Source organism: Phoxinus phoxinus (assembly GCF_949152265.1).
Source record: "Phoxinus phoxinus genome assembly, chromosome: 1".
NCBI lineage: Eukaryota > Metazoa > Chordata > Actinopteri > Cypriniformes > Leuciscidae > Phoxinus > Phoxinus phoxinus.
The window spans coordinates 29,637,743-29,663,751 of NC_136876.1; the positions used below are offsets into that span (position 1 = coordinate 29,637,743).

Here is a 26,009-nt window from a genome sequence, read left to right on the forward strand (position 1 = left end):
ACTCACCCTCAAGTTGTTTCAAACCTGTATTAATTTCTTTCTTCTGCTGTACACAAAGGAAGATATTTTGAAAAATGTCAGTAACCAAACAGTTACCAGGTCCCATTGACTTCCATAGTAGGAAAAAAAAATACAATGAAGTCAATGGGACCTGGTAACTGTTTAGTTACTGACATTTTTCAAAATATCTTCGATCCTTTGTGTTCAGCAGAATAAAAAGAAATTCATACAGGTTTGAAACAACTTGAGGATGAGTATGATGACAGAATTTTCATTTTAAAGTGAACTATCCCTTTAAGCTTCGAAACCTTTACAAATCTTTTGTTTCGAATCAGTGGTTCGGAGCCACAGACTGTAATTTTTTTTACCAAACTGCCAAAGTCACGTGATTTCAGTAAACTAGATCTGGACGAAGCTTCGTAAAGTAACGTAACATCAAAGAGTATAGAAGTAACTAGTAATAGTAAGGTACTTCTATACTCTTTGGTAACATAACATAACCGTTTCGACATTAGCCCATCTCTGTTAGCCCATGATGATCCATGCGGACACACTGAGATCGCCCTCCAGAAAAAAAGGGTTTTTGTTTTACCTGCTCTGAGTGATCTCTGACCAGTTTTATACGTTTTATGAGTTTGTGTTGCATTTACACCGTTCTGGCAAGTAGGGGTCACCAGCGTGCGGCGTTTCAAACGCTTCGAAAAAGTGAAGCATTGGTAGCCTATTGATCATAGACAGTATATAAACGGTATTGATCATATTGATTCGAAGCATTAAAAAGCTTCGTTTCTCCCATCACCGAATTATTGCTGTGAGTGCGAGTCTGTGTGCAATGACCACAAAGCAGATCGAAAATCCATCATACAATTCTGAATTATTACATTACTGAATCATTACAAAGAGTGAATTTAAAATAAACCATTTTTATTTATTGTGCATAATGTCCACTCAAGCTGATGTAATTTGTCAAATTACTCAAATAGTGTGTAAATATTTTTTTTAATAGGGTGAAACCAGAGTGAAACCTAAAATTCTGGCTGTGAAATTAGCCATAGCAAAACAATTGAGTTTGACAATTTTATTTCAAAAATGTTATTTAGTTACAGAATGTTCTCACAATGCACAATTTGAGATACAGTGAAACTTTGACATATCCTGTGTGATATGTGTATACACTGCTAGATATTGTTAGTAGACAGATTAAATCAATTAGTAAAACATTTATTTAATTATATTTAAATGTCCACAGGGTCAAAAGTTGTACCATATCACTTTTGCACAGCTAAGAAAAGTGAAAGCAAATGCATAAACTAAAAAAAAACTAAAAGCAAAAGAAGCCAGGAAAGTACACACACACACACACACACACACACACACACACACACACACACACACACACACACACACACACACACACACACACACACACACACACACACACACACACACACACTAAATTGCTCATTTAGGCTTCACTTTGACCAATGTCACTGTGCACCCATAGAGAAGAGAGAGGAGGAAGAGGGCGAGAAAGGCACAGGCCATATTCCAGGTCTCTTCAACGGTATCCTGCTCAATAGATTCGGGTTTGTTCTCATTCATAAATATAGCCTCTTCAAATAATGCTGTAAAATGCAAACAGAGGAAACAATAAGATCACATTTGAAAATTATGACATTTCTAAAGTTTATCGACTCAGTTATTTCCTTGATAAACTTGTTTCAGTGCATGAAATATTATTGCATACCTGATTTTTTGGAGATGTTAATCAACTGGGTACCAGTTACATGAGTGACCCTGCATGTGTACACTTCACCAGGTGCCCAATCTGAAGGCAAGAGCCGCAGGTGACTCCGGATGCTAAATTTGCCAGCGGGGCCTTTTGCGGGGTTGGTGTCATTGTGGGCAGACACTTCATTCATCCCAAGCAGCCAGGTGATGTTGATGGCAGGAGGACTGAAACCATACGCTAGACACACCAGCTCACTAGCACCCTGCAGCAGCTTTGCAGATGGAGCAGAGTGCATCAAAGAGGCTAAATACATAAATAAAAAACAGTGAGAGAAACAGATCAGATAATAGAGTATACAGAGAGGTATGTATTGCAAATATATTCTGTTGTATCGTACTGTTTACTGTCTTCTATACAGATAGATAGATCGATCTGATGGCACCCACCATACAAGTTTTCTAACTTTGCGATAAATGGACTTGGGGATGACTCATGAGAAACAATGCAAGAGTACACGCCTTCTCTCCCCTGTGATGCAGGCAATATTAGGGCACTATGCATTGAAAAACCTCCTGAAGTGTGAGCAACCACAGGACTGTTAGTGAAGTGAGACTCATTGAGTTGCTTCCCATTTAGTTGCCACTGCACGGAGATATCAGATGGGAAGAAACCAGTGATGAAGCAAAGAAGGTTGGTATTTTGTCCAGAGAGATCGCTGTCTGATGGTCTGAGGATCCTCACAGTGGGTTGTTTTGGGTCTGTGAACATTAGGCAACAATTAGTAAAGATAAAACTCTTTAACAGATGGTTGAGAACTGTGAGTGCTCACCTCTGTTTTTTGAGATGGTCTGCTGCTGTGTGACATTAGAGCACAAATGCTTTACCTCACAGGTAAAGACAGCATATGTATTCCATGATGATGAAACCTCCAAAATACTTTTCTTGCTTTGAGTGCCATTGGCATTAACTATAGGTTTTTGGTCAGAGCTATTTGGATTATAAACGATTCCATTCTCTTTCCATTGGATGGAGAAATGCTTGACATTCTGAGCAACAACCAAACAGGTCAAATGCAGATCTGTGCCAGATCTCACATGATTTAAAGGACCTTGCAGGTAGACCGCTGACTGCTGACTGGAAGGTGCAATCACTGTTGGAAGGTAAACTTAGTTAAGATATTACATTCACCGAATTACAAGTAAGGAAGAAACTACAACATTCTTTCATGAATTATAAGATTGTCAGTTATCTGCACCTCATTGCAATGTTATTTGAACTATGAGAGAGGGAGAGAGAGAGAGAGAGAGAGAGAGAGAGAGAGAGAGAGAGAGTGTGTGTGTGTGTGTGTGTGTGTATGTGTGTGTGTGTGTGTGAGTGAGAGAGAGAGAGAGAGAGAGAGATGGCATGTTTACCTGCACAAATACTGGTGCTTTTTTCAGCAACAGTTTTCCCACTGTTTTCATCAACAATTTGACAGGTGTAAGTGACCCCTCGATCCCACTCTTGCTGTGGCACCAATATCTCACTGTACACTTTCACATAGCCATTTTCCATCATTGAGACGTCTAAAGGTGTGCCATGTTTCTCCATAGATCCTGAAAACCATCTGATCTTCAGGTCGAATCCTTTTCCAGAACACAGCAGCCTTTGTGGCTCTGAACTAGATTGACCCACACTGGGAACAACAATAAGCTCTATTGTAGGATCATCTAAGGGGAAAAAAGTTATAAAATGTGCAGTGAAAACATAATACATCCACATATTAGTAAAATTCATTTCAATCCATGGAATGTATGTCTCCAATTGTAACGGTCACCAGCTGGAGTGCCCTTGAGAGCCACCAGAGGGCACTCCACATCAGACTATCACTCCCTCACAAACTACATTTCCCATAACTCACTGCCCGGACTCATCATCACTGATTGCATTCACCTGTGTCTCATTACCCTGTTAGTCTCAGCCTATTCATACCATGTTCACTCATTCACTCACTGTGAAGTTTTGTATGTTGTTGCACTGCATTTCCGAGTGTTTTCCCTGGTTTCATGTCTCTTGGTTTTTGGATTTCTTGCCTGTTCCGTGGATTACTCTTTTGCCTCTGACCCCTGCCTGTTTTGTTTGTTTCTTTGTTTGGACTGCCTACCTGTGCTTTGACCTCTTGCCTTTTCTTTGGATTACGTGTCTGGATTGCCCCATATAATGATGCTGCATTTGGATCTCACCTTCTAGTCTCGGAGCAGTTTCGTAACACCAATATACACATTACGTGAAGGTTTCATTTGTTTACATTAGTTAACATGAACTAACAATGAATAGCATTTGCTAATATTAGTTTATGCTAATCTCATTATTTACTAATACATTTTTTTAAGATCAAAAGTTGTATCTGTTAACATGTGAACTATCATGAACATGTTATTAACTAAAATTAACAAAGGTGAATAAGTTTTGTAAAAATATGGTGAAGTGAAGTTAAGGCCAACTCTAGCTGACTCATACTCGAAATTTGTCCTCTGCATTTAACCCGTCCAAGTTAGTGCACACACATTATGAGCGGTGAGTAGTGAACACACACACACACACACACACACACACGTTATATTGATGTATTTTGTTAATTGTTAGTTCATTAAGTTATTGCATTAACAAATGTTACAAACGAGACGTTTTTCGTACAGATTAAATGTGCATTCCATACCAAAAAAATTTCCAGCAGGTTCTGATGTCAAGCTTTTGGAGGGTCTGTGAACTTTGCAGGTAAAGCTGTTTCCTTTTTTCTGGTGCTCACTAGGGATTGTAAAATGTGTGGTCAAGGACCAACTGTTTTCAGAAGGGGCCCAGTCCACACAAGTGAAATCTGAGATATCAAGACTGTTGGCCTGGAAGTTGATGCAGACCTCACCAGAGGGGAGATCTTTTACAACACACTCCAGTGAAGCAGTGCCCGGCTGAGCTGATTTCATGAAAGTCCTCCTGATCACCACTACCGGATCCTTCTTCATATCATCTGAAGATCAAATATACATTTTAATACACAATATGTGGTTTTCAGAACCCATATTGTCACACTTGATCAGTGCAAAATAAACAACTTACCAGCTTGAATTTTATCGTTCTCTTCTGGGAAACATGGATGTTTAGCTGTACAAACAAGGGTCTTCAGTTTCAACCACTTGTCTCTGGACAAAGTCAAGGTGCTGACAATTTTATTGAGATGGTCTTTGGAAGCACTGGTGCTTTTTTCACTGGTGCCGTCTACCAACCATAACACTTCAGTGTTGTGTGGCGCTTCAACAATACAAGAAATCGTGACTTCGTTCTCCTTCAAAATGTCTCTGAGATGGGATCTCTTTACTTGGACTGAAGGTTTGAACACATACTTTGCTGTAAATGTGAAATGAATAAAGTTAGCTTCATGATGATGCTTATATACTAATTATACTGTCACAGATGATTCATCTTAATTTTATTTAACTTACCCATGCACATGTCATATTCTAGCTTGAACTCTTTAGAGTTATGGCTGGCTTTACAAGAGTACTTTTTGTCTTCATATTGAGCACCGATAGATATTTAACTTATGTAAGTAAAGGTTAGAGAGAGAGATAGAGAGAGAGAGAGAGAGATAGAGATAGAGATAGAGATAGATATAGAGATGGCATGTTTACCTGCACAAATGGTGCTTTTTTCAGCAACAGTTTTCCCACTGTTTTCATCAACAATTTGACAGGTGTAAGTGACCCCTCGATACCACTCTTGCTGTGGCACCAATATCTCACTGTACACCTTCACATAGCCATTTTCCATCATTGAGACGTCTAAAGGTGTGCCATGTTTCTCCATAGATCCTGAAAACCATCTGATCTTCAGGTCGAATCCTTTTCCAGAACACAGCAGCCTTTGTGGCTCTGAACTAGATTGACCCACACTGGGAACAACAATAAGCTCTATTGTAGGATCATCTAAGGGGAAAAAAGTTATAAAATGTGCAGTGAAAACATAATACATCCATATAATAGTAAAATTCATTTCAATCCATGAATTTATGTCTCCAATATACACATTACATGAAGGTTTCATTTGTTTACATTAGTTAACATGAACTAACAATGAATAGCATTTGCTAATATTAGTTTATGCTAATCTCATTATTTACTTATAAATTTTTTTTAAGATCAAAAGTTGTATCTCTTAACATGTGAACTATCATGAACATGTTATTAACTAAAATTAACAAAGGTGAATAAGTTTTGTAAAAATATGGTGAAGTGAAGTTAAGGCCAACTCTAGCTGACTCATACTTGGAATTTGTCCTCTGCATTTAACCCGTCCAAGTTAGTGCACACACATTATGAGCAGTGAGTAGTGAACACACGCACGCACACGCACGCACACGCGCGCACACGCGCACACACGCACACACACACGTTATATTGATGTATTTTGTTAATTGTTAGTTCATTAAGTTATTGCATTAACAAATGTTACAAACGAGACGTTTTTCGTACAGATTAAATGTGCATTCCATACCAAAAAAATTTCCAGCAGGTTCTGATGTCAAGCTTTTGGAGGGTCTGTGAACTTTGCAGGTAAAGCTGTTTCCTTTTTTCTGGTGCTCACTAGGGATTGTAAAATGTGTGGTCAAGGACCAACTGTTTTCAGAAGGGGCCCAGTCCACACAAGTGAAATCTGAGATATCAAGACTGTTGGCCTGGAAGTTGATGCAGACCTCACCAGAGGGGAGATCTTTTACAACACACTCCAGTGAAGCAGTGCCCGGCTGAGCTGATTTCATGAAAGTCCTCCTGATCACCACTACCGGATCCTTCTTCATATCATCTGAAGATCAAATATACATTTTAATACACAATATGTGGTTTTCAGAACCCATATTGTCACACTTGATCAGTGCAAAATAAACAACTTACCAGCTTGAATTTTATCGTTCTCTTCTGGGAAACATGGATGTTTAGCTGTACAAACAAGGGTCTTCAGTTTCAACCACTTGTCTCTGGACAAAGTCAAGTTGCTGACAATTTTATTGAGATGGTCTTTGGAAGCACTGGTGCTTTTTTCACTGGTGCCGTCTACCAACCATAACACTTCAGTGTTGTGTGGCGCTTCAACAATACAAGAAATCGTGACTTCGTTCTCCTTCAAAATGTCTCTGAGATGGGATCTCTTTACTTGGACTGAAGGTTTGAACACATACTTTGCTGTAAATGTGAAATGAATAAAGTTAGCTTCATGATGATGCTTATATACTAATTATACTGTCACAGATGATTCATCTTAATTTTATTAAACTTACCCATGCACATGTCATATTCTAGCTTGAACTCTTTAGAGTTATGGCTGGCTTTACAAGAGTACTTTTTGTCTTCATATTGAGCACCGATAGATATTTAACTTATGTAAATAAAGGTTAGAGAGAGAGATAGAGAGAGAGAGAGAGAGAGAGAGAGAGATAGAGATAGAGATAGAGATAGATATAGAGATGGCATGTTTACCTGCACAAATGGTGCTTTTTTCAGCAACAGTTTTCCCACTGTTTTCATCAACAATTTGACAGGTGTAAGTGACCCCTCGATCCCACTCTTGCTGTGGCACCAATATCTCACTGTACACCTTCACATAGCCATTTTCCATCATTGAGACGTCTAAAGGTGTGCCATGTTTCTCCATAGATCCTGAAAACCATCTGATCTTCAGGTCGAATCCTTTTCCAGAACACAGCAGCCTTTGTGGCTCTGAACTAGATTGACCCACACTGGGAACAACAATAAGCTCTATTGTAGGATCATCTAAGGGGAAAAAAGTTATAAAATGTGCAGTGAAAACATAATACATCCATATATTAGTAAAATTCATTTCAATCCATGAATTTATGTCTCCAATATACACATTACATGAATGTTTCATTTGTTTACATTAGTTAACATGAACTAACAATGAATAGCATTTGCTAATATTAGTTTATGCTAATCTCATTATTTACTTATATATATTTTTAAGATCAAAAGTTGTATCTCTTAACATGTGAACTATCATGAACATGTTATTAACTAAAATTAACAAAGGTGAATAAGTTTTGTAAAAATATGGTGAAGTGAAGTTAAGGCCAACTCTAGGTGACTCATACTCGGAATTTGTCCTCTCCATTTAACCCATCCAAGTTAGTGCACACACATTAGGAGCGGTGAGTAGTGAACACACACACACACACACACACACACACACACACACACACACACACACACACACACACACACACACACACACACACACACACACACACACACACACACACACACACACACACACACACACACACACACACACACACACACACACACACACACACACACACACACACACACACACACACACACACACACACACACACACACACACACACACCAGTGTTATATTGATGTATTTTGTTAATTGTTAGTTCATTAAGTTATTGCATTAACAAATGTTACAAACGAGATCTTTTTCGTACAGATTAAATGTGCATTCCATACCAAAGAAATTTCCAGCAGGTTCTGATGTCAAGCTTTTGGAGGGTCTGTGAACTTTGCAGGTAAAGCTGTTTCCTTTTTTCTGGTGCTCACTAGGGATTGTAAAATGTGTGGTCAAGGACCAACTGTTTTCAGAAGGGGCCCAGTCCACACAAGTGAAATCTGAGATATCAAGACTGTTGGCCTGGAAGTTGATGCAGACCTCACCAGAGGGGAGATCTTTTACAACACACTCCAGTGAAGCAGTGCCCGGCTGAGCTGATTTCATGAAAGTCCTTCTGATCACCACTACCGGATCCTTCTTCATATCATCTGAAGATCAAATATACATTTTAATACACAATATGTGGTTTTCAGAAACCATATTGTCACACTTGATCAGTGCAAAATAAACAACTTACCAGCTTGAATTTTATCGTTCTCTTCTGGGAAACATGGATGTTTAGCAGTACAAACAAGGGTCTTCAGTTTCAACCACTTGTCTCTGGACAAAGTCAAGGTGCTGACAATTTTATTGGGAAGGTGTTTGGAAGCACTGGTGTTTTTTTCACTGGTGCCGTCTGCCAACCATAACACTTCAGTGTTGTGTGGCGCTTCAACAATACAAGAAATCGTGACTTCGTTCTCCTTCAAAATGTCTCTGAGATGGGATCTCTTTACTTGGACTGAAGGTTTGAACACAGACTTTGCTGTAAATGTGAAATGAATAAAGTTAGCTTCATGATGATGCTCATATACTAATAATACTGTCACATATAATTCATCTTAATTTTATTTAACTTACCCATGCACATGTCATATTCTAGCTTGAACTCTTTAGAGTTATGGCTGGCTTTACAAGAGTAATTGTTGTCTTCATATTGAGCACTGATAGATATTTGACTTATGTAAGTAAAGGTTTTCTCCACTTTTTCAGTGGTCTGCAACATTTTATTTTTAGCAGCACTGACAGGCTGATCCCCACTAAGCCATTGTACAGTAAGTTTGTCTGGGTAATAATCCTTCAACTGGCACTGCAACACAATGCTATCACCCTCCTCTCTACTCAGCAGAGCAATAGTGGGCGGAGTGACACGTTTTACTATTGAAACAAAGAAAGAATCAATTAACTTGCAATGTGAATAGTCTTTTTCAATATATACAATGATATTATGATACGGTCTGATACCCCACCCCCCCAAAAAACCTGTTAATGCTTCAGTGGGTGGTTATTTACATCATGAGAGTTTTAAAGTTGCAGATACTGGAATAGAAAAAAAAAAGATGGACAGAAAAGGAAATAAAAAAACATGCTTCAGAAAACATAGCAAATAGCAGATGGAAGCGTTAAGTAACAGTCAAGCTGAAATAGCAACCAAAAGCAGAACTGAAACCCATCTGCATCTTTGAGACAGGGTTTAGCACATCTGCACAGGAAAGACACCTTTTCATTTACATAAAATTACTCTCCTGTTATGCAATTTATGTTGTATTATACTTTGCAGCATGAACTATTCACACTTACAAATATTCACACAAAGATGCCGTGCTTCAGTCCCCCAATGAACAAAGTCGGTAACACTTTACAATAAGGGTGCACTAATAAGCATTAATTCATGCTTAACTAATGCACAGATAATACTGAATTAATGTATTACTAATGATTATCTAAGCTATTCATTAACGATTGCCTCATTAGCAACTAATGAAGAGTCTTTCTGGTTAATATATTAGTTCATATATGAATTGTTATTAATTAAATATGTAAGTGTGTATTCATTCCATACTACCTTATTTTATTAACAAATATTGTTAATTAATTTGTTAATTACCACAATGAGCCAAAGCCTTATATTTCAACTTCCAGATAATACAGGTAAACTAATATGCATTAATACATTATTAATTACAGCATTAGTAGTGTGTCAATTACTACTATGTTTTTGGAAACCAGTGTTTAATAAACAGCTTTTATAAACTCTAGTGATGGTCATTAATGATTAATTAATCATTATCTAACAATCATTATGTTGTGACTTTACTTGTTGAGGCACATCATTATTAACTCATCATCTAGTAATTGTAGTAATTGACACACTACTAATGCTGTAATTAATAATGTATTAATGCATATTAGGCTCATTGTGGTAATTAACAAATTAATGAACACTATTAGTTAATAAAATAAGTGATTATGGAATTAATCCACACTTACATATTTAATTAATAACAATTCATATATGAACTAATATATTAACAGACTCTTCATTAGTTGCTAATTAGGCAATCATTAATGAATAGCTTAGATAATCATTAGTAATACATTAACACATGATTATCTGTGCATTAGTTAAGCATGAATTAATGCTTATTAGTGCACCCTTACTGTAAAGTGTTACCACAAAGTCTTGCAGATTTGGAGAAAAATTAAGGATTGAATTCAAGAAATGTATGTGCAGTATATTATATTCAGAAATTAGGAAAATAATTTAAAACCTAGTGGCCTTTAAATATTACTATATTAATAAGTGTTACTACTATACAAATTTTTAGAGCAACATTAGTTTATCATGCAAATCAGTGTTTTTCCTTATGTCAACACAGATTTGTGAATTTGAGATTTGAAAAAATACAAGAGAAGTCAAATTGTTTCTTTATTTTATTAAAGTAAAATTGAACAACAAACTGCACAATCACATATTTACAAAAAAAGAAGAAAAAGAAAGAAAGAACAACTGTCATAGTCTTAAAGCTGTTCTTCTGAAAGGCCTTGCATCATGTCCTTAAAGGGATCTTTCATTTCACCTGAAAGCATAATTTGACACCAATTACAGCAAGGAAAACAACTTCTGTTTAACATGCATATATCAATAAAATGAATGTCAATAAAAATACAAAGCCAATTTTTTGTTTGCATCATCTCTTTCTCCAAATAATAACTAACTCAAATGCTCCTATAAAATCTATGCTTATCCTAAATTGAAAATTAGCAAGAAAAAGCCTAAAAGTGTATACCTTAACAAAAGTAGCACCTATGCTATAGAACAAGGTGATGAGGAACAGGAAAACAAAGGTTACAGCCGTGTTTGAAATGCTGCTGTCATCTGTTTCAATGGGTTCAAACAGGGGATGCTCTATCCACACGATCCACGCTGCAGAAACCGACAAGAACACATTCACATTAAGACACTGTCCAACACAAGCTGAGTATAAGAGTCTGGCATATTCCTTGAGTCTATTATGATTTTAACCAATTTGCCTGTCCATCTTTATTTACAATTAGACAGGTGGACTAAAGGCAGAAATATGCAGTAAAAGGAAACCAATTCGAATATTGTGAGGGACAAAGAACCTTTAATAAACCATAATGTTTCTGAAATTTTATTATTTTTATTTATTTATCTTAACCTGCTTACTACATAATTAAATCATATACTTAGTTAAAGGTGACCATGAACATATCAATTAAAACAGCAGAAAAGTTGTGAATGTGTCTTGGCATGCTGTAGATGAACCGATGTGACTAAGAATTATCATTCTCTATGCCCTGAACTATATAAAATGGAGAGCATTATGTGTCTGAGTGATCATAATATCAAACAGTTCAAATGACATACAATATGCACACACACACACACACACACACACACACACACACACACAGACACACACTGATAAGCATTTACTCTCATTATTTAGAATTGTATGTGCCTGCTAATGGTACATTGTCTTCTGAATAAAATTATTAAAAAAAAATTGTTTTATGTATTGTTTTTTAAGTACTCCTAAAATGCCTCGCTTTGATGTATTATTAATTGAAACCGTTTCATGATTTCATTTTTTAAATTTCAATTTATTTTGAGTGATGTTATGTTATGATGTCTTTGTGACCTTATATGTTCACATATACACTGGGACAGACATGTTAAACTGGCATGATAACATAAATTAAATGCACAAGAAATATGCTTAGTTTCTTTTTTTTATTAGTCTTTTCCTAAATGTGAAAATATAAGCAAGAAGCCACAAACATTAAAGACAAACACTTACAATTATGGACATGTAACTCAAAAACAAAAACAAACACAAGATGAACAAGATAAACACTCAACAAGCATAACAATCACTTGCATAACGATCTATTGCTTGCAGCACGCAGCGGTATTCATACTTAGATTAATTGCACCTGGCTTATCAATAGTATCAGCAATAGATCTTGTCAGTACGCGCATGTTTTCATCAATGGTTTCATGGTACACTACACAACTGTACACTGTACCACTCTTCCATTCGGAAGAATCCACTGTGATCTGACTGTAGACCGAGAAGTATTTATCACTCTGCATTGGCTGGCTAGTATTGTGCTTGTACCCATTCGCAGGTTCATCATCAACAAGCCAAGACACAAACACCTCCTTGGGGTAGAAATCCTTCACATAACATGTCAGGGTCATTGTTTCACCCTCTTTGTACTCTGGGGGTGCTAACAGGTAAACAGAGGGTCTCTTGCTTTCTTTACCTAGTAAGACAAGATCACAATTAAGACCAGAATAAGACTTTTAAGTCATTCTCCTTTTCTTTTTGTTATAATTTTTTGATAAACTTCAATGTCAATTGTAATAAAGACTGTATATATCAAGAGACCTTGTGGAAGCAAGAACTGTGTAATGTTTTACAAAATGAAAAAAACATACCATTTTCTCTGGTGAACGTAGTCACCTTGGGCTGTGGTTCACCTTTGTGTTCAACTGTGCACGTAAATACTGTGCCGTTGCTCCATTCTTCATAGCCTATAGGGGCTTTAAGTTCCACTTTTTTTTTGTTCTTGACATGTTCCTCTAATGCCTCAGCGATGACGAATTGATTTGCTTCAATCTTTATTTTTGTGAATCCTGTATTTTCTGCAGAAGCTGTGCACTTCAGTTCTCCTTGTCTATATTTCAGCATGTCTTCAAGGGAGGGTGAGTCTATAACAGGAGCAATACCGCTGCAGTCTTGCATAGAAGCTATGTACAAAAATCAGACATGCAACAGATTTAGAGAGAGGTACACATTATGAATTAAGAAACATTCACAGTCATCAAGAGAAAACATACCTGTATATTGGGCCTCTCTGACTTCATTTCCCGTCTTGTGCACGAACTCGCACTTAAATTTGGTGTCTCTGCTCGTCCATGTGTCAGCACTGATTTGAAAAATGCTTGTTGCACTATACAAGGTTACTGAGGCATTCTTCTCAGTTGTGTCATAGGTGTGTATCGCATTTGTCACCTCCTGACCATCCTGAAACCACTTAAACGAGTATTTTTTAGGCGAAAACTGCCGGGCTAAACACAAGAAGGTTGCTGTCCCATTGTCTAACTCCTTTTTTGTAGGTACTGTTAAGATGACAGTTGCAGGCTGGTCTCGCGGTGGGGCTGGCAACATACAGGAGAAAGCAGAGAGGACATGAAAAGCAAGAAAATAGTGCAACATGCTTTCATAAGCAAAGCACATAGATGCTCTTAGTTGAGTTTGAACGTCAATGTTAAATATTGTTGCCTATATTATTTTAATTCTTTTTTTGTTGTTGTTGTTTTTGTTTGTTTATAAAACAAGAAATCTCATATGCCGTTGTATTCCCTGGCATGAGGTCAGAGAAAAAGTATTTCTGAAAGCCTTAGCACATTATGTGCTTTTCTGTTATAACGTTTTTAGACCTATAGCCTTGTTGTTCTCAGCTAGTGTAAAACATTCACTGTCATTAGACTTTGATAAAGGACAACTGCTTGACATGCACAAAAATATAACAGCAGGCATTAAATAATTCAATCAAAGATTTGACAAAACTATAAGAGTGTGCTAAAATGTCAAACATGAGCCTCCACGAAGAAACAATATCCCCACAGCAATACAAAACACTGACCCAACATCAATAACAGAGAGACACATGAAGCTAAATGTCAAATGTTAGACATTTTAGAGATGTGACTTACCCGGTGGAGTTAAAGTAGCTTTTACACTGCCAATAGAATTTGAAGCTTCACATATGTAAGGGTTTTGAGGATTCCATTCGCTTTTCTTCACACGCATATGGCTGATTTTGGTATAGTCTCCTCCAGTCCCGAACGCTGGATACTGCACGACAGTATCCAGATCTTTATCACCAGGAGACTTCCACTTGAAAGTGAGTGAGTCCGCAGGCGAGAAACCTCTGGCCAAGCAGCCGACGGTCAGGAACTCAGCAGAAGCAGCAGAACACTGGGACAGGGCGAAGATGGACTTCGGTGCAGATGGTTGAGCTGTAGAGACATTACATTTTTCTCAGACAATAAAGTAGGCTACAACCTATAACGTAACATTCATGTGCAACACTATTTGGCCATGCCAAATGAACGAACAAACCAATGAATGAATAAAGGAATTTAAAAAATAGTTTGAGATTACACCGCTATCTTCTCTTTGCATCAGAGTCCCGTGGCCATGTTGATAAAATAAAAATCTCGCGAATTAGCGGAATTTTTTTTCTTACACTCTTAAGAAATAAATGTTCCAAAAGGGAGTTTTTACAGCAATACCATTAAATAACTATTTTTGGTTCCTCAAAGAACCTTAGTGAACAGTTCTTGAAAGAAACTAAAAGAAAATATTAAAAGAAAGAGAATTCTTAAAATAAATATTTTGGGCAATGGAAAGGTTCCATGGATGTTAAAGGTCATTTATCAATGTCATTTAAGAACCTTTATTTTGAACAGGTCATATAGCATATTTATAGTCATATTTATTATCAGACATATATAGGCTAATAAATAAAGGATTATCTAAACGAATAATAATTTATTAGGCTACTGGATAATGACTGCATAATGACTTTTTATATTGTTTAAAATGTAACAGTTATTGTAACTTTAAATAAAAAAAAAGTTTAAATAAAATGTTTTTAATTGAATGAAAATTCCAACCTTTTGAGAATTTTAAATAAAAGCATTGTATAGCAGATTGTAACTTTGAACTATGAAATCATATGAATGTATCATTAAAAAATAAAAAGCCCAAAAAACATACCGCAAATAAACACCCCTCGCACTTCTAAAAGTTCCGGGGGTTTTTTTCCCTTTTATTTCCAATGTGCTTGAAATTATTTCTTGAATAGCGGTTGTTCCACAAAAAAACTTTCTTTTAAATCTCCAATTGTTATCTTCATGCATTGACAGATAGCCTGCCTTTCTAAATCAGTAAGCTATTTCAGTTAATTATAATTATTATCAGTATTATTATTAAATAATTTCGGTATGCAATCAACAATTTAAAATATAGCACATTATATTAGTGGATATCAGTGCATAAAGTTAAAAACGCAGAAACGTTACAGTTTAGTTAGGCTTTTTAGTGTTATATTTAAGAAGCAGTTTAAGGCAACACATGTGAGAATAATTTAAAACGAAAGGAGTCGTTTAAGAATAACTAATGTTGTATTTTTGTTCGTTTTTAACAGATGAACAATTTTTATAAAACAATGTAGTCTTTTAAATCTATGAAATGTACAACAGCTAAATTGAGACAGTTTGCAATAGAAAATTCTAAAGATAGGCTATAATAAAAATAAATAAATAATAAAACACGTGAATTTTTATCTTTTTTTTAAAGATACAAATGTCCTTGCAATTAATCATAAAATCTTACTGTTTGTTATGGCGACTTTGGTGCCGCTTCCCCAGTAGTCGAAAGCCCAGTTACACATTATCCTTTTAATGTTACAGTGCAGTATAAAAATACAACGCTCAGAGATATGTTGAACGACCTCTAGCCAATTCCGTGTTTTATTTAAATGCACAAATACAATTATTTAGAATGTAATTATTCATAATCTGAATCTTTGCGTTTCTAGCAAATTACTTTAGATTTATGTCCTGACTTTAATTGTTCTAATCGCATAACAAGAAATCTCGACATTGAAATAGCTTTAATGTAAAAAACATATTTTTCGACAAAATAACTGCGCACAAATTTATCGTACTTAAGTAAATCAGATTTTGATTTGGTAGGTGGGTATTTTTCTTACCTGACGAGACAGTGATCAAGGTTCCTTTCCCCCAGTAGTCAAAAGCATAGTCACACTGACACTTTACCCGGGGATATTGTACAAAAATAGCAGCTATCATGTAACCTCTTAACAAGTAGGTTTAATTAATTATAGCCTAACCCACACTATTTAGACTTTTATTTAGCCTTAGCCAAAACGGACTAGAAAGGGAAATTTAACTTTAGCCTAATATTTAAAACGCGCCGTTATTGAGAGGATTAAATGTAACATCTTACCAGATGTCACTGTGACAGACGTCCCTTTCCCCCAGTAGTCAAATGCAGCATCACAGTGATACTTTTAATTTTTTCAGTGCACAAAAACACAAACGATATTTTCCATATTAGTCCACCGTAAAACCTGTTTTAATTATCCGTGCTATTTTTTTCTCTGACTAAAAAGTTTTGTTTAAAGTTAATTTAATCGGCTCTAGAAATATGTTTTATATACGTAACGATTCATATTTTTTCTGTTTGGTTCGTAGGCTATTAAAATGTGACTTCTTACCTGATGTTACAGTCACCGATGTTCCCTTTCCCCAGTAGTCAAAGGCACCGTCACAGCGGGAAGGTTCACGATAAGAGCCATACCATAACCACAATAATACATTTTCATAGGCAATATTTTGTCTAGGCCGACGTCAAAACGATTTAGTTTGATATGTTAGTTGCACTTTCTTTAATCGGAGAGTTTTACGCGCGTTATTTATTTACCGTTACAGACGCATCTTTCCACTGTTAACCAAGGTAAAATTTGTAAATACGTCTGAATGTTAGTTTTATGAAAGAAAGACTACCTGATCTTCCAAAATAAGTAGAAATAAAACAGAAAATATCGGCAATATCTTACCTGAGGAAACGGTGACTTTGGTTCCTTTCCCCCAGTAGTCGAAGTAGTCGACACAGTGACTGTTGCCTTTGAGTTACTGACCAAAAAACCCACACGAAGCAGCAATGTTCATGTGATCAAAAGAATTTAAACCTAACATTGGTTACTTACCTTTTGGTCAGAATAAATGGATGCAGCGAAAACTTATCTCGCCTTTCCATTGTTCTCAGCTGACCTATCAGAAATATTTGCAGCACTTATGTTGCATTACCCTTACGAAAAAGAAGTTTATTCAAGTGTGCTATTAGTATACTTCTTTAAAAAAAAAAAAAAACCTTGTACTTGTGTTTACTATTTTGATTGAGTAGCTTATTAAATACTTTAATCCTTTAAAACATAATATTACACACTGTCTTATTAACTAACATGTTCAAGTTTATATAGGCTAGTAAAAGCTTTCGGGTGGAATAGCTTATGAGTATAAAATAAGCATGGAACTGAACCTGATCTTATACACAGCGATAATAATACGTTTATTCAAGTGTTCTATTAGTATACTTCTTTTCAACTAAAAATAAGAAACCATACTTTCAGTCGACTTTTTATATACTTCTCAAAAATGTACTTTATACTTCTCAGAAATATACTTAAAATTATACGTGTAGCCTACTTGACTTATACTGAGAGAAAAGTTCAAGTATATTTGGCCTGTACTCAATCTTTTGATCGAGATATACTTAAAAGTATAATTAAGTATTCAAAGTATACTTGGCTTGTAGTTGTTAACTCTTTTGATCGAGTAGCCTATTAAATATAGTTTTTACATAGTTTTTCATATACAGTCTTATGAAACTTACATTGTTTGAAAATGTTGATTAAAATATTGATATAAAGCAGATATGTTTCTAATTCGGTGTATCTGAATTTTTGTGTAGTCCATTGGTAGTGTACATAGGAATTTACTTTAATTCTACTTTACTCTTTCCCCACTATTGACTGAATTTTCCAGCTATCCATTTTTTCACTGTTATACGGAGGCGCTATGACACATCTTAGTACAGAATCTCCGGATCAAAACACAGGAGAAGAAGAAGCTGAAACAAGTGATAGAAGATTGCTCACTCAAATGTAAAATAACGTGATCATCAAACATTAAATAGCGTGTAAATCAAAACTGCTTAATGTTTCCAAATGAAATGAAGCGTAACACATGAAGAGAAAATGACTGTGAAGCTTTGGGATTGTTGGACTCGATCTACTCCATCTGTGTTTTGATCATCGTTCTGAATCTTACCAGCATTCAAGTGTTGATAAAAAAGGATGCATGAAGCTAATCAAATGTTTTTAAAATAAAAGTACAGCTAAGAGTATTTTTCAAGTATAAAAATAACATTCGAACATAGTGGTATATTGCAAGTGCAAAAATAATATATAAATAGTAACGTTAAACTATAAGTATAATGTTAAGTTCACTTAAAGAAAACTTGTAGTATAAAACTACTAAACTAGTAGTTTACTGAGAGTATTCTTCAAAGTGTACTTTCATAAACTAAAAATTTGCTACAAGTATTAAAATAGTAAACTACTAGTATACCCATAAGTTCACTTGCAGTACAAATGAGAAACCTAATTATGAACTAGTTGTGCACTTAAAATTTACTACTGTTACACTTATAGTACACTTAAACATATACTTTTATATAAAAGTAGGCCAATTTAGTCCCAGGCTGTATTAAAATAGTACACTTACAAGTTTACTACTAGTACATATTGACATTAGTATACTTACTGCATAATGTATACTTAAAAATATACTTGAACATTACTTAAGTATACTTCATAAAATTAACTTGAAGTAGGCTATACTTATTTTTCGTAAGGGTAGCCATGTATGTGATGGAGAAGGACAATGATGGGGTTTTAGGAGGAATGTTTGCATTTAAAAAGTTGCCTGATGGCGCGTTTGACAAAACAAAGATGCTGCGTTAGCCTGTGTTAGCAAAGCTGAATTCAAATACCATATAGAAGCTGGTAACATTTTTTACTTAAAAATATATGTAACGTGATTCTATCACGTTAAATGGCTATATTTTTAAGTAAAGAATGTTGTGTGAACTCAAATTTTTAAGTACATATAACAAAGGTTTTCATGTTCATTTTAAGTAAATTTAAGTTGGGATTACTTAAAAAGTGTGATGCAAAAATGGTGCATATATATTTTAAATAAATCCAACACATTTTTTAGAGTGTATAAAAAACATCCAAAACACGATGACCCTGAAATTAGAAAGCAATTTTTAGTATAGGCTAATAACCTGGGCTGTGTTTCCCGATAACGTTGTCTCTTAGCGCGCTAAGAAGACTTTTAAGGTAAAACTTAACTAAAAGTATGTTCCCCGAACCATACCTATAGGACTGCTTAAGATACCTTATACGTGCGACGTTACCTGGCACTACGTTATATCGACGGCTCGAGAATAACAAAAATGGGAAAGAGAAGAAAGCACGTAAACATTTTAAATCGGCCGTTTTGGCAGCAATATACAATTTTAAAATATGTAGGCTAGGCTATTATAGGCTATTATGTTTGGATTATTTTTTGTAATATCCCATGAGTCCTAATAAATGCAGTTTCAACTATTTCTGAAGTGCTTCTTTTATAAAGAACACTGCTTTCTCACATAACACAGAGAAACAGCACCTGCATGAGTGAATAATTGACTCTCGAGCCATCGATGTCAATTCAGAACCATTGCTGTCATGATCCTGGCTCTCTTTCCCTTTACTCTGTCTCCCCCTTTTGGTCACACACACTCATGCACTCTCGCTGATCATCATACCTCTCATTACACACACGCATTTCTCTCATCACCCCCAGCTGCTTCCACTCTCTACTCATTACTATGTCATTCTTTCCACACCTGTTCTCTCTTTCTCTAATTATGCCTGCTTCTTTTAGCCCTGTTTCTTCCTGTCTCGTTGCCAGATTATTTCATGAGTAATACGTAAGAGTCGTCAGTATTCTAACCTCTCGTTCCTGTCTTGTCTTATCCTGTGTTTCCTTGGGAGATTGTTCTACCTCTCTACATGTGCGACTAAGCTGTGCTTGTTACAGAATACCTGCTCGTCTCCGCCTGCTGAGATCTGACCTCCTGTGAGTTACCTGATTGCCTGGCATCGCCTCGGTGTTTTCGGTCTCCCTGATCGCACTGCTGTCTCATCGGAGGATAAAGTTTCGTTCTGTCTATATTCCTCGGGAAGACCTTTTCGTTATCCCTTTTCGCCGAAGATATTTGTTCTCATCCTCTGGACAGCTACTTTAAGTTATTAAAAGACTGTTATTCCGCATCTCGCTATTGGGTCATTCTTCTCTCCACATCACAGAATAATCTGGCCAAGATGGACCCAGCGAGCGGTAATCAGTTTCAATCTGCTGTCGAACTCCAAGGTGCTATGCTGGGCCGGCATGAGGAGGAGCTCACCGCCGCGAGACAAGCCGTCGAGTCCTTGGTCTCACAGGTATCAGGTCTCTCCGCACAGCTCCATCATCTGCGCCATGAAGCTTCCGTGTCTCAAGATCACCGCGAGACCCCGGAACCACGAGTCAACAACCCTCCGTGCTTCTCGGGTGAGCCCACTCAATGTCGCGCCTTCTTGACTCAATGTGAGGTTGTCTTCTCTCTTCAACCCTCGACCTATGCTTCGGATCGAGCCAGAGTTGCCTTTGTAATTTCTCTCCTTGCTGGACGAGCCCGTGAATGGGGAGCAGCCAACTGGGAGACTGAGGCGGCCTGTACTCTTGACTTTTCTCTGTTTAAGGCTGAGATGATTCGTGTCTTCGACCGTTCTGCGTATGGAGAGGAGGCTTCACGTTTACTCTCCTCCCTTCGCCAAGGCAGACGCTCCGCTGCGGATTTCTCGATTGAGTTCCGTACTCTAGCGACCACCAGTGGTTGGAATGAGCCGGCTTTGGTGGCTCGCTTCCAGGAGGGGCTCAGTTCCGAGCTAAGGGATGAGATCTGCGCTCGAGGGATGCCGACTCGTCTTGATGACCTGATCGACCTGGCGATCCGGATAGAGAAGCGATTCGACCTGCGCCGCCGCTCACGCAACCTTGAGTTTTCTCTGCTCTCTCCTTCACCCTCCGTTCCTTCTTCGTCTCCCATTGGTACGGAGCCGGAGGCGATGCAGCTCGGAGGATTACGCATTTCTGCTAAGGAACGAGAAAGGAGAGTGACCAATCGCCTCTGCATGTACTGTGCTTCCCCTGATCACTTTGTTAATAATTGCCCGGTAAAAGCCAGAGCTCGCCAGTAAGCGGAGGGCTACTGGCGAGCGCTTCTTCCAGGGACTCTCCATCGAGGTCATGTACCACTCTCTCCATTTCTCTCCGCTGGCCTGGGTCTTCTGTCGCCTGCGCAGCCTTGATAGACTCTGGTGCGGAGGGGAATTTCATCGACGAGGCGTGGGCTCAAGAGCAAGGTATTCCCCTCATTGACTTAAGAGACTCCACCCCACTTTATGCCCTAGACGGTAGTGCCCTTCCTCGGATTCGGAGGAGGACCGTTCCTCTTGCTCTAACTGTCTCGGGGAACCACAGCGAGACCATTTATTTTTTTGTTTTTTGTTCACCTTTTAGTCCGGTGGTTTTAGGACACCCCTGGCTGGTTCAGCATAATCTTCAGATCAATTGGTCTAATAATTCTGTGTTGTCTTGGAAATTGTCTTGTCATGTCGAATGTTTAACCTCTGCTATCCCTCCTGTGTCTTCTGTCTCTGTTTCTCAGGAGGGGCCGGGTGATTTGTCTGGGGTACCGGAGGAATATCACGATCTGCGGGAGGTGTTCAGTCGTTCCCGTGCCACTTCTCTTCCTCCTCATCGACCGTACGACTGTGGCATCGATCTCCTCCCGGGTACTATGCCCCCGCGGGGAAGACTTTATTCTTTGTCAGCCCCCGAACGCGAAGCGCTCGAGAATTACCTTTCCGACTCCCTTGATGCTGGTACCATTGTACCCTCTTCGTCTCCTGCCGGCGCTGGTTTTTTTTTCGTTAAAAAGAAGGACGGTTCTTTGCGCCCCTGCATAGATTATAGAGGGCTGAATGAGATCACTGTCAAGAATCGTTATCCCTTGCCACTGATGTCTTCAGCCTTTGAACTACTGCAGGGAGCAAAGTTTTTTACTAATCTTGACCTTCGTAATGCTTATCATCTCGTGCGCATCAAGGAGGGCGATGAGTGGAAGACCGCCTTTAACACGCCCCTCGGTCACTTTGAATACCGGGTTCTTCCGTTCGGTCTGGTCAATGCTCCTGCCGTTTTTCAAGCCCTCGTCAACGATGTCCTTCGGGATATGCTTAATATTTTTGTCTTCGTTTATCTCGATGACATTTTGATTTTTTCACCCTCTCTCGACGTGCACGTCCAACACGTTCGTCGGGTTCTCCAGCGGTTATTAGAGAATCGACTCTTTGTCAAGGCTGAGAAATGCACCTTTCACGCTCCCTCTGTTACGTTTCTCGGCTCGATCATTTCTGCGGAGGGGATCGGTATGGACCCTTCTAAGGTCCAGGCGGTTATTGATTGGCCCGTTCCCGACTCTCGTGTCGCGCTGCAGCGATTTCTCGGTTTCGCTAATTTTTATCGCCGCTTTATACGCAACTTTAGTCAGGTGGCCGCCCCGCTCACCGCCTTGACCTCAGTCAAGTCTAAATTCGTGTGGTCAGTTCCTGCTCAGCGCGCTTTCGATCGTCTTAAATCCCTTTTCACTACCGCCCCCATTCTGCTCACCCCCGACGTCGCGAGACAGTTTATCGTCGAGGTCGACGCTTCTGAGGTGGGGGTCGGGGCGGTTCTCTCTCAGCGCTCGTCGGTCGATGAGAAGGTTCTTTTCGCATCGTCTCTCTCCCGCGGAGCGTAATTATGACGTCGGGAACCGTGAATTACTCGCCATACGCTTGGCACTGGGAGAGTGGCGTCAATGGTTAGAAGGGGCTCCAGTTCCGTTCATTGTTTGGACGGACCACAGAAACCTGGAGTATATTCGTTCCGCCAAGAGATTGAACGCTCGTCAGGCTCGTTGGGCTCTGTTTTTCACTCGTTTTGATTTTTCCATCTCTTATCGTCCCGGGTCGAAGAACGTTAAACCAGACGCTCTTTCCCGTCTCTTCGACTCCTCGACTTCCACCACTGCACAGGAGGAGATTATTCCTTCTAACTGTGTAGTGGGTGCGGCAGTCTGGGGAGTCGAGAAACTGGTTAAGCGCGCCCTCACTCACGCTACCGCTCCGCGCGCCTGTCCTAAGCATCTTCTGTTTGTTCCTTCTCCTGCGCGCTTAGCAACCCTTCAGTGGGGCCACTCCTCTAAATTGTCCGCCCATCCCGGCGTGCGGGGCACTCTCGCCTCCATCCGTCAACGCTTTTGGTGGCCTAGGTTGGAACGTGACGCGCGTCGTTTTGTCGCCTCCTGTCCTGTTTGTGCCCAGACCAAGTCCGGTAATTCGCCACCTGCGGGTCTACTTCGTCCCTTACCGGTTCCTTCACGTCCCTGGTCCCACATTGGACTCGATTTTATCACCGGTCTCCCTCCGTCTGCAGGGAACAGGGTCATTTTAACTGTCGTTGACCGCTTCTCTAAATCCGCGCACTTCATTCCGCTCGTCAAGCTTCCCTCTGCCAAAGAGACGGCCCAGATCATGGTTGATCATGTTTTTAAGTTACACGGTCTTCCCACCGACGTGGTTTCTGATAGGGGACCACAGTTCGCCTCTCAATTTTGGAAAGAGTTCTGTCGTCTTATCGGAGCTACCGCTAGTCTTTCGTCCGGGTTTCATCCCCAAACTAACGGCCAGGCCGAACGAGCCAATCAAATTGTCACCCGCAGTCTCCGCAGTCTTGCACACCGTAATCCCTCGTCTTGGTCAGAGCAACTTGCCTGGGCAGAATATGCGCACAATTCGCTTCCCAGTTCCGCCACGGGTCTCTCGCCATTTAATTGTTGCCTGGGTTATCAACCCCCATTGTTCTCCTCGCAGAATGCTGAATCTAATGTTCCTTCTGTACAAGCGTTCATCGATCGCTGCAAGCGCACTTGGAGAGGGGTGAGATCATCACTTTGTCGCTCGAGGAGGCGCATGAGCAACACCGCTAACAAACGTCGCGTCAAGAGCCCTCGCTATGTTTGTGGCCAACGGGTCTGGCTTTCCACGTCCAATTTACCTCTCCAATCTGAGTCTCGTAAGCTAGCCCCTCGTTTCGTCGGGCCGTTTCGTATCGATAAGGTCATCAGTCCTGTCGTTGTTAAGCTCGCCCTTCCTCCTAGTCTTCGTCGTGTCCACCCCGTTTTTCACGTCTCCTGCATAAAACCGACCGTTCGCGCGCCCTCTCGCCCTTCTATTCCGCCCATTCGTGTTGAGGGGACGCCGGTTTACAAGGTCCGCAAGCTTTTAGATATGCGACGCCGAGGTCGTGGGCATCAATATTTAGTGGACTGGGAGGGGTACGGTCCTGAGGAGAGGAGTTGGGTTTCGGCTCGGGACATCCTGGACCCCTCGCTCATTGATGATTTCCTCCGGTCCCGTCAGTCTCCTGCCTCGGGAGCGCCAGGAGGCGCTCGTTGAGGAGAGGGTACTGTCATGATCCTGGCTCTCTTTCCCTTTACTCTGTCTCCCCCTTTTGGTCACACACACTCATGCACTCTCGCTGATCATCATACCTCTCATTACACACACGCATTTCTCTCATCACCCCCAGCTGCTTCCACTCTCTACTCATTACTATGTCATTCTTTCCACACCTGTTCTCTCTTTCTCTAATTATGCCTGCTTCTTTTAGCCCTGTTTCTTCCTGTCTCGTTGCCAGATTATTTCATGAGTAATACGTAAGAGTCGTCAGTATTCTAACCTCTCGTTCCTGTCTTGTCTTATCCTGTGTTTCCTCGGGAGATTGTTCTACCTCTCTACATGTGCGACTAAGCTGTGCTTGTTACAGAATACCTGCTCGTCTCCGCCTGCTGAGATCTGACCTCCTGTGAGTTACCTGATTGCCTGGCATCGCCTCGGTGTTTTCGGTCTCCCTGATCGCACTGCTGTCTCATCGGAGGATAAAGTTTCGTTCTGTCTATATTCCTCGGGAAGACCTTTTCGTTATCCCTTTTCGCCGAAGATATTTGTTCTCATCCTCTGGACAGCTACTTTAAGTTATTAAAAGACTGTTATTCCGCATCTCGCTATTGGGTCATTCTTCTCTCCACATCACAATTGCCATGGACAGCACCTGGTAACGTCGCACGTAAGAAGGTATAGCCTAATTTAATCTTTTTGAAAGGTATCTTTTCTTATTTAGTTTTTTTGTTCAGCCATTTTGTCAGTGCCTACGCCTAGGTGCTTTATATAGACTTGTCTTGATTGCTAATCCACAACATATGACGATTATTAGGTTAAACGTTCAGAATAGGAATCCATATAAGGTTATATTTCAGCACTTCGCAAATGGGCGACTCTTAAGTAGCACGTAGAACGCGTTCTCGAGAATTGCCGCGAGCGTTCGTAACCTTCCACGTAGAGAGCGCTCTTAAGACCTAAGATAAGGATTTAAGAATTGGAGAGATATGGTCATATTTGTGACAGTTAAAAATAAGTCAGCATTTTGGACCAACTGAAGACGGGCAATTTGAGAAACTGATATCCCACAGTAAAGTGAATTGCAGTAATCTAGCCGACACGTGATGAATGCATGAACCGCCATTTCCAAAGTTATCGGAGTAAGAAAGCCTTTGATTTTAGATAGTAAGCGAAGTTGGTAGAAACCGGAGCTGATGACAGATGATATGTGTTTGTCAAATTTTAAAGACTGGTCAACAAGAACACCTATATTTCAGCACTT

General features: G+C 39.2%; 2 protein-coding genes across 27 annotated transcripts in view; both read right to left on the reverse strand.

Moving 5' to 3' along the window:
• Nucleotides 1-947: 947 nt before the first annotated feature.
• On the reverse strand, nucleotides 948-9,803 carry LOC306987363 (uncharacterized protein). The gene is made up of 15 exons (XM_079591562.1): nucleotides 9,761-9,803; nucleotides 9,041-9,337; nucleotides 8,658-8,945; nucleotides 8,260-8,568; nucleotides 7,243-7,536; nucleotides 6,661-6,948; nucleotides 6,263-6,571; nucleotides 5,401-5,694; nucleotides 4,829-5,116; nucleotides 4,431-4,739; nucleotides 3,145-3,441; nucleotides 2,562-2,882; nucleotides 2,179-2,490; nucleotides 1,748-2,035; nucleotides 948-1,625 (listed from the first exon to the last, which is right to left on the reverse strand). The coding sequence occupies exons 2-15, from the start codon at nucleotides 9,183-9,185 to the stop codon at nucleotides 1,462-1,464; spliced, it is 3,906 nt and encodes a 1,301-aa protein (XP_079447688.1). The 5' UTR covers nucleotides 9,186-9,337; nucleotides 9,761-9,803; the 3' UTR covers nucleotides 948-1,461.
• Nucleotides 9,804-10,876: 1,073 nt separating this feature from the next.
• The window catches only part of ighd (immunoglobulin heavy constant delta), a 353,545-nt gene continuing 338,412 nt past the window's right edge, over nucleotides 10,877-26,009 (reverse strand). For 9 of the 26 annotated variants that reach the window (XM_079618577.1, XM_079618591.1, XM_079618587.1 and 6 more), the window contains exons 4-7: nucleotides 14,211-14,516; nucleotides 13,332-13,652; nucleotides 12,930-13,241; nucleotides 12,200-12,754 (exon numbers count right to left, since the gene is read on the reverse strand). In XM_079618577.1, the coding sequence (XP_079474703.1) occupies nucleotides 12,375-12,754; nucleotides 12,930-13,241; nucleotides 13,332-13,652; nucleotides 14,211-14,516 (1,319 nt within the window). In that variant the 3' untranslated portion in view covers nucleotides 12,200-12,374. Of the gene's footprint in view, nucleotides 11,041-11,250; nucleotides 11,388-12,199; nucleotides 12,755-12,929; nucleotides 13,242-13,331; nucleotides 13,653-14,210; nucleotides 14,517-16,276; nucleotides 16,332-17,146; nucleotides 17,206-26,009 lie in introns of those variants that run through there. The other 17 variants (XM_079618572.1, XM_079618571.1, XM_079618569.1 and 14 more) reach the window with 5 other exon arrangements.